The sequence below is a fragment of the Lentinula edodes genome (assembly GCF_021015755.1).
Source record: "Lentinula edodes strain Le(Bin) 0899 ss11 chromosome Unknown C8R40scaffold_29, whole genome shotgun sequence".
Classification (NCBI taxonomy): Eukaryota; Fungi; Basidiomycota; class Agaricomycetes; order Agaricales; family Omphalotaceae; genus Lentinula; species Lentinula edodes.
This window is the reverse complement of record NW_025764335.1, coordinates 45,708-58,505: the sequence shown is the minus strand read 5'-3', so window position 1 is coordinate 58,505 and position 12,798 is coordinate 45,708. Positions and strand designations below refer to the sequence as shown.

Below are 12,798 nucleotides of genomic sequence, written 5' to 3'. Positions count from 1 at the left end.
TATTTCGACGATACAACCTACCATTAGGTGTATTGGGAGATGGAGAACGGAAGAAGAAGATAAGTACCGAATGCATCAAACCAATTGTACCGATGGCAACGGGAAGGCACCGGTTTTTGAAAGAAATACCGTAGAAGGAGGCGAAGGAGGGCGAACAACTGCCCTACACACAAAACCGAGGGACGACGGCAGTGGGAAGGTGCAGCCCTGTGCAGCCGTGTGTGATTATCTTGAAGAATTTCTGAGGTAACAAATAAGGGAGAGGATCTTAGGAAGGGTGTAAAATCTTCACGCGCGCTAAACGAACATGCGATTGCAGGCCACTGCACCACTGTGCATGGCAAAAACTCAGCTCCTTTTTTGGGGGTTATTAAATATTATGGAATCAAATAAACGGGGTGCCTTACAGGCGCCAACATTGAATGTTTTTTAAGAATGTAATAAAAGCAAATTTACATGAATTACATGAGAGTAACAGGGAGTAACTGAGTGAGAGGATAAGTCAGGCTGAGGTTCAGTTTGAATTGAATGAATAAGTAAAAGTGGTGATAGATAATACTTGCGAGGAGGTTTGGCTGGGCTTTAGCCCCGCGCGGGTGGGCAGAAGATGAATATGTGAGATAAAAGTACACGCGGGGATTAAAGCAGTAGCATACAACTGGGAGAACTAAATCGGTGAGGGTGGGTGGGTGGCGAAAATTATGTGAAAACTCCAATTGGCGGTGGGAGTCAGATGTGAGAAGATAGGCGCCAAACCAGCGTTGACCGACTCACACCACCTGGCTGACTTATCCTCTGATAAGCCTCCTCTAGAGACTTATCTCGGACTGTGAGACGAGAAAAAATAATTGTGACATAGTCACAGTCCCGTGATATCCCGTGCCGGTCACAAGAATTCAATACAATTCAACTCAGTGTTACATTTGGCCAAATAAGGTGAAACTACTGCTATAAAGGGAAATAATTTTTGTATGGAGTACCGTACATAAGGACAATACTTCCGTAAACTAAGGTAGAGCTCAAGCAAGATCCGCACACGTCAGGTGACTGTGACCCACTGCTATTTTGATAGATTTTGATCGACAAAAAAATTAATAGCAGTCTCCTAGTTCCGCCTTCTCGAAATCGGTTCGCACAGAAAGTTTTGGATCCCTTCAGCAGAACTTTCCTTGGGAGCCAATTTTCTATATATGTCGACAAACGGCCGCTATTAATTTTTGAAGGTCATGTCACACCGGTCAGGTGACGTGTGCGGAACTTGCATGAGCTCTACCTTACAGCCTCGTAACTGACATGGAAAAGGCTATGCAAGCAAGGTGATTGAACAATTTGTTGAGCAGGCAAGGAGTGCGTAGTGGGAACACTCTCCAGTACCATACCTGGTAGTAGAGCTTAGTGTCTCAGTGAGGCAATAAAAGTAAGAGAGAAGCGAGTTGAATTCCAGTACAGGATATGGCCTGTTTATATACATAACTGTATGACAGTATTACATAAGGAAGTACAGAGGAATCCGCATATAGTAAATGACTACATATGACTACATATGACATATTATAACACATGATCATAATAGTGGCATGTGAACAGCATAGCCGCGTTCAACACACCCCCTTGCTGAGCAGCACAGTAAAGTACTTTGCTCAAAGCAATAGCGGTAGGCGTCAGACAGGACAGACAGCCTAAGGATTGGTGGACGAGTAGAACTCAAGTCCAAGCATTGAGCGGAATAGCTCAAATTTGATACGCCCAAGATTCTTTGTGAAAAGATCTGCAGGGTTGTTACTACCATCTACGAAGAATACTTGCACAAGGCCACGTTCGACAACTTCACGGATATAATGATACCGGATGTCAATGTGTTTCGAGTGCTTGCTAGTGACAGGATTTGATGCCATGAAAATGGATCCTTGATTGTCTCCAGCAATAGGAATAGCATCAAGCTTATAGCCTAGTTCTTCAAGTAGATTACGGATCCAAACCACTTGACGGCTGCAATCAGACAATGCCATATACTCAGCCTCTGTAGACGAGTGAGCAATTGTCTTCTGCGCATGGCTGGTCCAAGAGAAGATGCCATTGGCAAGCTTCATAAAAAATCCAGTCTGTGACCGGCGTGTATAGGGATCGGAAGCCCAATCCGAATCAGTCCAAGCGCTGAGACCAATACCCGATTCACCGTCATAGCAAAGTGCATATGATCTAGTACCTAGGAGGTAGCGGCAAATATAGAGTGCCTTGCTAAGGTGCTCTTGAGATGGGTTAGCTGCATGTTGTGCAAGCTTGGTAACAGCGAAGGAGATGTCGGGACGTGTGCCCAACATAAGGTAGAGAAGGGAACCAATAACCATTTGGAACTTGCTACGAAGAGCGGAATCCGCCTGGCCTTTGGTGGGTTCGGGTTGGAACCCTGCAGGAAGTGGTGTATCAGCCATTTTAGCATTTTCCATACCGCAACGCTTAAGGACTTTGTCAAGGTAGGCGCATTGATCAATATAGATCTTTTTGCCATGACGATTAATCCGCATGCGAAGGAATTCTTTGGCTTTACCAAGATCTCTGCATTCCCAGTGTGACATGAATTTCCCTTTAAGGGACTCTACGAGTTTCTTGTCAGGTCCAGCGAAGAGTGCGTCATCAACGTAGATGATGGCGATGACTAGAGAGTCATCTTTACCTCGACGGACAAAGATACCTGCATCAGAGCTCAAGCGTTTAAAGCCGAGTGTTTTCATGTATGAGTCCAGTGTTCGCCACCAGACAAGACCTGCTTGTTTCAGTCCATACAGAGCTTTGCGCAGTAAGAGGACTTTATCCTCTTTGCCTTTGATTCGAAAACCTTCAGGCTGTTCCATGTAGATAGTCTCATGTAAGACACCATATAGATAGGCATTTCGAACATCGAGTCCAGTGAGATACCAGTTGTTCAGCGCAGTCAAGGCGAGCAACAGTCTAACTGTTTCAAACCGTACTACAGGAGAGAAGACTTGGTCATAATCAAGACCTTCAATTTGTGAGAACCCTTTGACAACAAGGTGTGCCTTCTTACGACCATCAGATTTGACGTCAAAGACCCAGCGGTTCTTAATGACCTTTCGGTCTGCTGGACGATCCATGAGTTCAAAAGTACCACGCCGTTTGAGCGCTTCAAGCTCTTCTTGGCAGGCCTTAAGCCATTCCTCACGCTCAGCCTTAGGTAGGCGAGTAATGTCCTTGTAAGTCCATTCACGGACGTTCTCAGAGCTTTTCAGCTCCCCCTCAAAGGGAACGGCCTTAGCCATGAGAAAATGAATTAATTCAGCTCCCCCTTCCCGACATAGTCTGATCAGGGTATTAGCTTCGTCACCGGGAGTGACAGAGGGTTGTTCTCCATTTTCAGGAGTAGGATGCTCAGTACTAGGTCCGGGAACCTGTTCTGGCTCAGGACGTTCTTGCTCAGCCGAGGAGCTACCTGGCTGTGGTGCGCGTCTCTGAATATCCCTCTTTGGTCTCTCTACCTGTTGTTCCATAGGAAGCTTAGTGCTGCTTCTAGGATCACCGGTAAGACGAGTAGGTGGTCTCCGCACACGACCTGAACGTCTCAACTGTTCTTGAGCAGGAGGTTGTTCATTCCGGGGTTGTGGCGGCGGACTAGGATCTCGTGCTGGCTGTTCAGCTGGCACAGGCGGTGCAACGTCTTGCTCCAGATCCTGTCTCATTTGGGGAGTGGTAGGTTGATGAAAGATGGGAACATCATCATCACCAGGTGGAGGAATAGGATCTTTAGGATCTGGGTTGCGATCTGGTAGTCGCGTAGAGCGATGACGCTCTGAGGATTTACAACGAGGAAATAATTTCTCGTCAAACACAGCATGCGTAGCAGTGAACATGGCATTGTTCGACCGCATGTAGATATTTCCGTGTCCACCGTCAGAAACTCCGAGATATGTCATTAGTTCTGACCTAGGCAATTGTTTGTTTGTCCGTATTTCTTCATGAAGATAGACATACGCGCCACAGCCAAAGACACGCAAGTGATCTATGCGTGGAACTTTGTTGTACAAAATCTCATATGGTGTCTTCCATTTGTGACGATGCATAGGAGTGCGGTTATACACATGCACAGCATGTGCAACAGAGAATTCCCACCAGGAATCAGGAATACAGGCTTGAAAGCGCTGTGGTTCACTTTTCTCAATAATAGTCCGGATAAACCTTTCGGCTCTTCCATTCTGCTGGTGGATATGAGGAGATGACCATTGTGCTTTGATACCTTCGTTCTTAAAGAACTCATCAAGTGCATTGGATCTAAATTCTCCACCACCATCAGACATCCATTCCTTGACATTAGTCTCGTATAGATTTTTGACTGTGGCAATGAATTGCTTTATCACCGGAAGAGCTCCGCTCTTCTTTTTTAAGTGGCAGTAGAACCCATGCGAAGTATAGTCATCTATGAAGAAGATCGTATACTTGTACTTGTGGTACGAAATGGTAGGCCATTCTTTGAGGTCTGAGTGAATAATCTCGAAGGGACGTGATGCCCGACGATTAGTTGGCGGAAATGGACGTAAAGTCATCTTTCCTTTGGCACAACCTTCACATAGATCTTCCTCATGGGGAATGCTAAAGGTGGGAACACCTTCTGCATGTTTCCTCAGTTGAGTGAGTGCTTCGCGCGATGGATGACCCATGCGACGATGCATGGTAGTGTAGTCCACTGAGTGGATCACTAGGTTTACAGCCATAGGCTGTGGCGAATAATCTTTGAGAATGTAGATTGTATCGCTGTGAGTTCGTGGTTCAAATGACAGGAATAAACCGTCTTTGTCCCAGAAGTCAACTTTGTCTGCGTTGCCGCGAACAGTTTTGCCATCTTGTAGGAAGCGTCCTTGTGCTATAAGGCGATGACTCAACTCCTTCATATAGAATACTGGAGCGATTCGTGCCGAATGCATGCGACCTCTAACATCCTTGAAATTTATCAAGACAGTCCCAACGCCAGTAATGTAGGCAGTTGTGGTTGCAGTTGCTATGAGCACTTTTTCCTCAAGGTCTTCATACTCAATGAAGTCACTCAAGTCAAAGGTAGTGTGTTCAGAACAACCAGAGTCGTTCATCCACCATTTAGGTTGATTTCTCTGTTTACCCTTACACTTCTTGCACACAGAGTATGAAACGTCATGTACACAAAAATGTTCATTGGATATATACTTGGCATCGATACGGTAATTATACAAACGGGACAAGAGATCAGGCTCAAAGGCCGACTTGCATGTCTTCGCCACTGCAACCGATGAAGGTGCGTTAGTATATACCATATGGTCAAGATCAGAGGAGGGTACTGACCCCATGGTGTCCATGAATCCAGTGATTGCCAAAATTTCACGATCCAAGTCGAAGTTCATCAACTCATCAGGGTCGAAAGAGGCAGTTCCTGGGACCTCAAAGTCCATAGGAGGAGATGGAGGAGGCGGCATAGGAGCCTTACTGCCATTCTCAACATCATCCACAGGAGACATTGCACGAGTGCGCTTTGTTGGAGGATCAAGTTCATCATCACTGTCCAACTCCGAAATATGCCCAGCTGGCTCAAGGGTGCGAATGACTTCGGCAGTCACACGGACGCCAATGTCACGGGCACGTTTGATGGCCATCCTTGTCTTCTTATGAAGATGAAGGGACGTAGCATTAGGAGGAGGGTTGTAAGGAGGATGGATGGAGTGCTTGCGCACATCTTGAACAGAAGGAGTAAGATCAGTACGTACCGGACCAAAGTCAACAGTACTGCCAATCGGACTGAAGTCCATAGAGTCTGCATCAGCTTGGGCAGCGTTTGCATTCTTCTTAGCCTTCTTGTTCTTTCCACTGCCACGCTTACGCTTCTTCTTGTTGTCATCGTTCCCATTCTGTCCCTTCTGCTGCTGGTTACTACCGTTACCATGCTGCTGTTGGGAGAACTTGGGATCGTTTCCCTTGCAATGAACGTTCAAAAACTTGTTCGCGTTCTGCGGTTGGGAGTTGCCAATGGTGTCTCCGCTGAAAGCGTTCATAACTGCGATACGAACTTTAGCAAAGGTCAATTTCTTGAGCTCTGCAGTTTCAAGCTGAGACATGGTTTGGATAACGACAGAGTAACGTGATGGGAGCTTAGATAAAAGAATCAAAGCTTCGAGGTGGTCAGCAAGACCAATGCCAGCTTCATCCATACGGGTGAAGTACATGCCAATCTCCATCATAGAGGACAGCGGATTTTGCTTGTATGGAATTTTAATAGCCATAGCGGCAGCAAAGTCATTAAAGACTGTGCCCAGACTCTTGACATTGTAAGTCTTGGCTAGATAGTTCCAAAGCTTCTTAGCTGTGTCGCTGTATTCCTTGGCAAGGATGCGGATGGAGGGAGAGATACGGAGGCGAATGTTACCAATAGCCTTGGTGTCGATCTCCTTCCAGGCTTTGAAAACAACCTCATAGTTCTTCCAGGCTTCAACACTGGCGGCGTTTGCAGCAACAAGTGGAGATGGTTCACTGGGTTGGTCAGTCGTAATTGCTGATTCAAGCCCTGTAGCCTGAAGGAAGGCTTCCATTTCAGAGGCCCAGGTGTCGTAGTTATCACCTTTGAGGGTGGTGGTAACAGCGGTAAACAGTGCAGAGGACATTGCGATCTGGATAAAATCAACAGAAAATGTCAGCATGCAATTCATAAACGCTCAATGACAACAGATGGAAACAAAATGGCATGAATGTTATTGCCAGTAGTGACAAGCTGCGACATATGTCTAGCAAGCTGTCATCTACAGTGTCAAGCACTCTTGGGTGATGTCATAATCAGCACTGTTAAGTGCGATATTGACTTCAGCACCAGAGGCGACGTTCCAGGTAAAGGTCTGTGTCAGAGACAGCAATCAAATAGATGCGTCAATGACAACAGTAGACCAGAGAGCGCTGCAAGCTTAGAGCTCAGCAAAGCGTTCATCCGGGGCCCATAACCTGTTGAGCAGGCAAGGAGTGCGTAGTGGGAACACTCTCCAGTACCATACCTGGTAGTAGAGCTTAGTGTCTCAGTGAGGCAATAAAAGTAAGAGAGAAGCGAGTTGAATTCCAGTACAGGATATGGCCTGTTTATATACATAACTGTATGACAGTATTACATAAGGAAGTACAGAGGAATCCGCATATAGTAAATGACTACATATGACATATTATAACACATGATCATAATAGTGGCATGTGAACAGCATAGCCGCGTTCAACACAATTATGCCAAGATACGTACCACTCGCAACCTGATGCAAAGGCTGTACGCTTCTCGTCTCTCTGAGAAATATATGAGTATATCGATGACTACAGTGCGAGAAATCATGCGGGTTCGATTATCTTCAACGACGTCGACATCCTTCATGAGTGTGTATTGCCCTAGTGTGAAGAGCAATACCTTGATTCGGTACAGGCCTCTTGGATTTGATCCTCAGAGATGTCAGTTATTCCGCACTCTGAATGTACGATTAGTTATGTCTCTGCCCTTGGCGTTCTGCTACAACCCCAGCTTTCACTGATCGCGTTTTCGTCCCACTTGCAGGAAGAGAAGGATAAGCGCCTATTGATAAGCGCCAAGTTGACCTATTCTCGTTTCTTATCCAGGTCCTCCGAATTTTCCTGTCCCTCCTCCCTCTTCTTCCTTATATATCTAAATCGTCAGAAATTTTCCCTAGGAATCGTCGCGAAACCTTCAAGACTACTTGTAGCTGCTGCCCAAGGCTGGTAATAGCAAAGATACGATTCGAGTTATCTGCCTGCATGCAAGGACGGTTCCCTCAAGTACGACTCGGAGTAAAAGGTACGCAACAAGTTTTGGCGGTCTAGATGGATTTCGGGTAGAAGAAGAGCAGACAACATGATCATCTTAAGCACATCTGAAGTTGGGCCCATGATATGAGGTCCATATACGAGGAGCGTGAGATGCCACAATTTTATCAATAGTAGGTTCCGCTTAATGCACAGCTTCCCTTCTCCACCCCCAATGCTCCGTTCAACCCTCGCTTATGGCCCTCAAATATCTACAGCTCGTTGTAATTCCTCCAAGTGCACAATGTCACTCAAGGGAACATCGATCCATGTGTAACCTAAGTTCAACTCTGAATGAACCTTCAACTTACCTCCTTGCTCCGTCTTCTTGAAGTCACTTCGCGACACACTGCGCACCGAGTTATCTTAACTTCATATATATATATTTCATGTTTGATTACATCCTGTCATCGAGTGACTTGACTAAGGAACAAGATCATAGGAGGAACATGGTTTTCATACACTATTGAACGTAGTTGGGCCACGACAACGGTGATCATCATGAAGCCCGTGCAAGGGAGTCACAGCAATTGCAATTCAGTTGCTCTGGCGCATTCTTTCTAACATTCTCCCTCCCCTTAACATTTCAAATAGGATCTCAAGCTTCTTTTGCTCTATTATACTTCGTTGCAAAACAATGGTACAAGCTTCTACGGTCCGTCTATTTCCCGCACAAACGGTCCTTTGAAGATAAATAACAGAACATAGACCCTACAAAAGAAACTCCTTTCACTTGGGCACCCGGTTCGTCATTCCTAGTGCCCACTTTGAAATATGATACATAAATGAATTGTCAGATTCTTGGCTATTGATAGATTGGTCTTCTCCTGATCCTTCTTTGTAGCTCGAACTTGACGTGGAGGGGAACATCCGTGTTGTGCTCGCTAGGGTACTTCTGCCATCATCATCCACATCACCCCGATATTCGATCAGAGCTCTCGCGATAATGGCTTGCGGCGACAATCCTTCTAATGTGGGACCCTTCTCGTTAAAACCATCCATATCCGAATTCTTGGAAGACCCTACAGAGCCGGTCGTCCGAGAAACTGTAGCATTAGGTTGAACAATAACTTCGGAGGGGTCAGATTCGGAAGGAATCTCCATAGATCCCGTTTCCGCCATCATACCCGTGTTGAATAATGTTAGCCGTGATGATCGATTAAATCGTCGTTGATAACCTCTATGGCGGGCGCGCCGGCGCCGGTGGTACAAAGTCCAGGAGAGAATAGCTATTGTGATACAGAGAAGCGATCCAATTATACCACCTATAATGGCTGGTATCTTGGATTTATTGGGTGCTTCTGCAGAAAGCGAGGGTGTCAAAGTCGGTAATCCTATTGATGTAGACCTAATTCGTACAACGTAGGTGAGTATTGTGTCGAAAATGCTGAATGTAAACTCACGACTCGGGAGTCCCTGTCCCTGTAATAGTAATTGTGGGGCTACACGTGACGGTTGGTCAGAAATTCATCAGGTTTTCGCAGGGCTCTACTTGCACTATAGTAATTCCAGTGGTAAATGACTCCAAACTGCTGAGCCCGCTTTGACTTGGGGGACTTGTACTAAAATGCATATGTGAGCTTAGATTTGTCCCCGATTGATTTCGCAATCCGCTCACGGTAGTATTATTAGGCTGCTAGTTGTTGCAGGAACTGCAACTGGAACAATAGCAAATGGAAGGGTATCAACTAAAGATGAAGTGGTTTCACTAAGTCAGATGAGGGTAAGCTTAAATCGTTCACAACTAGTGGATCACAGCTGGGAAGTCTTGACCTTGAGACATATTCAATGTATACAACGTTCTCAGTGACGCTACATGAATCATGGGTCAAACGTCTGTCATTAAATGGATAAGCAATACTCACCTTAACGATGGCACGGTGAAAATGTATCCTGCCAGATCTGGCTCATCTGATATGGGAACGTAGCTGGCCATCGGAGTGACAGTCACTAATGCACCAACTTGCGAGTTGGAAAAGACGATGTGAAAAGGAGGTGGGCTTCCCTCTACAGTTGCTGTTACTACTTCGTTTGGGGTCACCGCCTCGGAGAACAATTTGAAATTGAACTCGGACTCGGTCAAAGCGGCATTGACAACATTTGCAGCTAATAACCTTTTGCTAATTATTGAGCATGCCAGTGGAAGGACAAGTCACCGGTCACCATTTACTTACCAAAGTAAAAGTATAAACGATGTCATTCGAACTTTCATGAAGATTTTCCAGTTTAGAGAAGAGAGAGTCGAAGGTTCTACTCGTTCAAATGTGATGAGTGCCATAGCTATAAAGCTTTGTCTCCCGCAGTTCTCGATCTAGGTATGTACATGACTTTCGAGATATGATCAGACCGGATGGACAATGAGATGGGAAACTGAACAGAATACAACGGTGGATTGATCATCCCATTCACCATCACATCTTTATTGCTGTGGTGTTGCGCCCTTCAGTGCTCAGCTGTCTTTGAATGGGGCAACAGTTGCTGTGATGAGAGATGGATTCGGGAGATGAAGAAGGGATAAGGGCCCAACTTTGACATTGTATGTAAATGCGAACTGCAAAGTAAGTCAATGTCAATGGCTCAAACTGTAGTAGATGAAATAGCATAAACATCTGCAGTGGAAGCATACGGACCAGATTCTGTCATGAAGAATATTACAGGTGTATATATGCATGATGGTACTAGAAGCTCTAACATATGACTAATACAAACGATGTAGAGTACATTACGATATGAGCAGGCTACGAAGAATCTAGAATATCATGTTCTTCGAGGAAAGCCATCCATCTAGGATGAGTCTAACAGTAGTGAGGCGGAGTGAATCTTTGGCGGAGGTGTCAATTCCCCCACACAGTCATCGACAGGCGACACTGCCAGGTCAATCCCTTCAGTTTCACAAAGTCTCGTATCAACTGCAGTAATCGAGAGACTTGGGTCGAAGCTTCTCGATTGACGGTCATCATCGAAGTCTCTGAAATGCAGTGAATATTGTTCTGGAACGCGCATCGAAAGCGTCTTTTCTGATACGACAAGCGGTTGCGTAGCGGTACCACGTCCAACACGGATGATTATCAGATTGAAGGTGATTCCCTGTGGGGAAGGGTTACGTTGGGACACAATATATGGACGAAAAAGGCATTATGAGATGTGGAAGAGAAAACTCACAATGATCTGCACCAACTATATGTTCGAAGTCTTTCAATCTCGCTTTCCAAGATTCTGATACATAAAATCGAAGGACTTACGCAATCAGAGACCAGATAACTTGCGTTGTTGGACACGACGTATGTGACCAACATGATCAGCGCAGAGCTTGTGTACATTAACCCGGAATCGAGCAGGATACAGAGAGCGCCAGATAAGGGGCCGCACCGCGTACGAGAGGGAGAGAGTTTTTGGGTGTCGTGGATGATAGACCATATGCGCCAGATCATCAGAGCTGCATATCGAATAAGCACCAGTGTGTTTGGGGGTAGAATAAAATTCATCAACTCACATGTCACAGAGATATTCACAAATACCGTCAACACGATGACCGTAATGATATACGGTGCAAATGGTTTGGAAACTATAAGGGACGTACCACTCCCGAAGGCGAATTCGGTGTAGATTTCGAAGCATCCACAAACTACATTACGATCCGAGGAAAATGAGCTGTTGAAGGAAATACTCGGAGATAGATAGATAAGACTCACCCAGCTCGGCAGCTAGCATAGTAGCGGGAGCGGCAATGACCCAGTAATTTCTTCCGTATATCACCCAACATCTATACAACTAGAATAATGCATTGCGTCAACACTGAATTCGGAAGCGTGGGTTCCACAACAAGAAATCCACCTAATCAACTCACCAGGATACTATCCCCCGTAAATATTTGACCCACGAAGCTCACCATCTTGAGGACGTTCACCCAATATGATATATTCCCGAAATCCTCCACGGTGTTACCTCGTAGGGAGAGAAAGACCCTCAGGTTGAGTCGGATCCCAGCGGCTAAATCGAGTGTGGCGAAGGACAGGAGACACAGTGCGCCGAATAGCATGTTGATGTGGATTTCTTTACGGGGTTTGAGTACGAATGTGTGGAGACTCTGATTCTGGTAACTCGAAATGAGGAGATCGTGGATACATGCAAAGAAAGTGACGAGGTTGATTCCTGTAGTTCGCGGGTTATGAGATCAAATATGCACATGAACGAAGGAAAGGATGATTCACTGAGTAATATCCGAGAGAGTGAATCGATATTTTAGACAGACGACAACTGGTTGTGAAAGCACTAACCCATAAAATATCCCTTCAGTGATCACGCTCGTCAACTGCGCTTCATCGATTGGGAAAATTGGTTGGGATGCCATACCACTGGCAGAGATGAAGCCTGAGAAGAAACCGAGTGATAACAAAAAGAATCACTGGTGGAACCATTCGTTTATGAAGCACTTCTTTGTATTATCCGAGGTGTTCGGCGAAGAAACAGATTGAAGGGAGTGCCCCATGATGACTTACAATATGACTAGACTATATCGTGGTTATCTCGAGTACTATTCATTTGTTGAAAATGATGATATCCTATCCCTCCCCATATATTGTAGTAAAAACCAAGCACCGTTACGACTGGGTTTCAGAGTTTGATTAATGAGATTGCGTATAAAAATGGGAGAAGACAAAAACACTCACCCAGTCAACAAAAGCCCCCCTCCCCCCGTGCCCCATGGGAGTGGGGCCAAGTTTCTGCCCGCTGTTGAAGATAAGCCAATTATAGGAAGATGGCGATGTGGTCTAAGAAGGATTTCACGACATGACTCAGATAGAATATGATAGATGCTCGGGCTGACATAGATGTATCATATACACTTTGTCGCTTATGAAGCTTTATGAAGATCTTGCTACATCGTTAGCAATTGAGGATAGTTGAATTCAGGTTTCGTATTTTGGGAGACAGACGTGTAAGATTAAATAGCTTACTAAGTAAGTAGCCTTGCAT

General features: G+C 45.4%; 3 protein-coding genes across 3 annotated transcripts; all 3 read right to left on the bottom strand.

The window, feature by feature from the left end:
• Positions 1-8,202: 8,202 nt before the first annotated feature.
• C8R40DRAFT_416537 (uncharacterized protein) lies at positions 8,203-9,982 on the bottom strand. Its single transcript, XM_046235001.1, has 6 exons — positions 9,687-9,982; positions 9,595-9,633; positions 9,440-9,529; positions 9,318-9,383; positions 9,225-9,263; positions 8,203-9,169 (listed from the first exon to the last, which is right to left on the bottom strand). Exons 1-6 carry the CDS (start codon positions 9,755-9,757, stop codon positions 8,551-8,553), a joined length of 924 nt encoding a protein of 307 aa, XP_046083842.1. The 5' UTR covers positions 9,758-9,982; the 3' UTR covers positions 8,203-8,550.
• C8R40DRAFT_1115458 (uncharacterized protein) lies at positions 9,851-10,460 on the bottom strand. Its single transcript, XM_046228563.1, has 2 exons — positions 9,996-10,460; positions 9,851-9,935 (listed from the first exon to the last, which is right to left on the bottom strand). The coding sequence occupies exon 1, from the start codon at positions 10,443-10,445 to the stop codon at positions 10,233-10,235; it is 213 nt and encodes a 70-aa protein (XP_046083841.1). The 5' UTR covers positions 10,446-10,460; the 3' UTR covers positions 9,851-9,935; positions 9,996-10,232.
• C8R40DRAFT_1115457 (uncharacterized protein) lies at positions 10,439-12,343 on the bottom strand. Its single transcript, XM_046228562.1, has 8 exons — positions 12,321-12,343; positions 12,099-12,256; positions 11,669-11,973; positions 11,514-11,592; positions 11,315-11,446; positions 11,064-11,257; positions 10,984-10,998; positions 10,439-10,908 (listed from the first exon to the last, which is right to left on the bottom strand). The coding sequence occupies exons 2-8, from the start codon at positions 12,100-12,102 to the stop codon at positions 10,606-10,608; spliced, it is 1,032 nt and encodes a 343-aa protein (XP_046083840.1). The 5' UTR covers positions 12,103-12,256; positions 12,321-12,343; the 3' UTR covers positions 10,439-10,605.
• Positions 12,344-12,798: the final 455 nt, after the last annotated feature.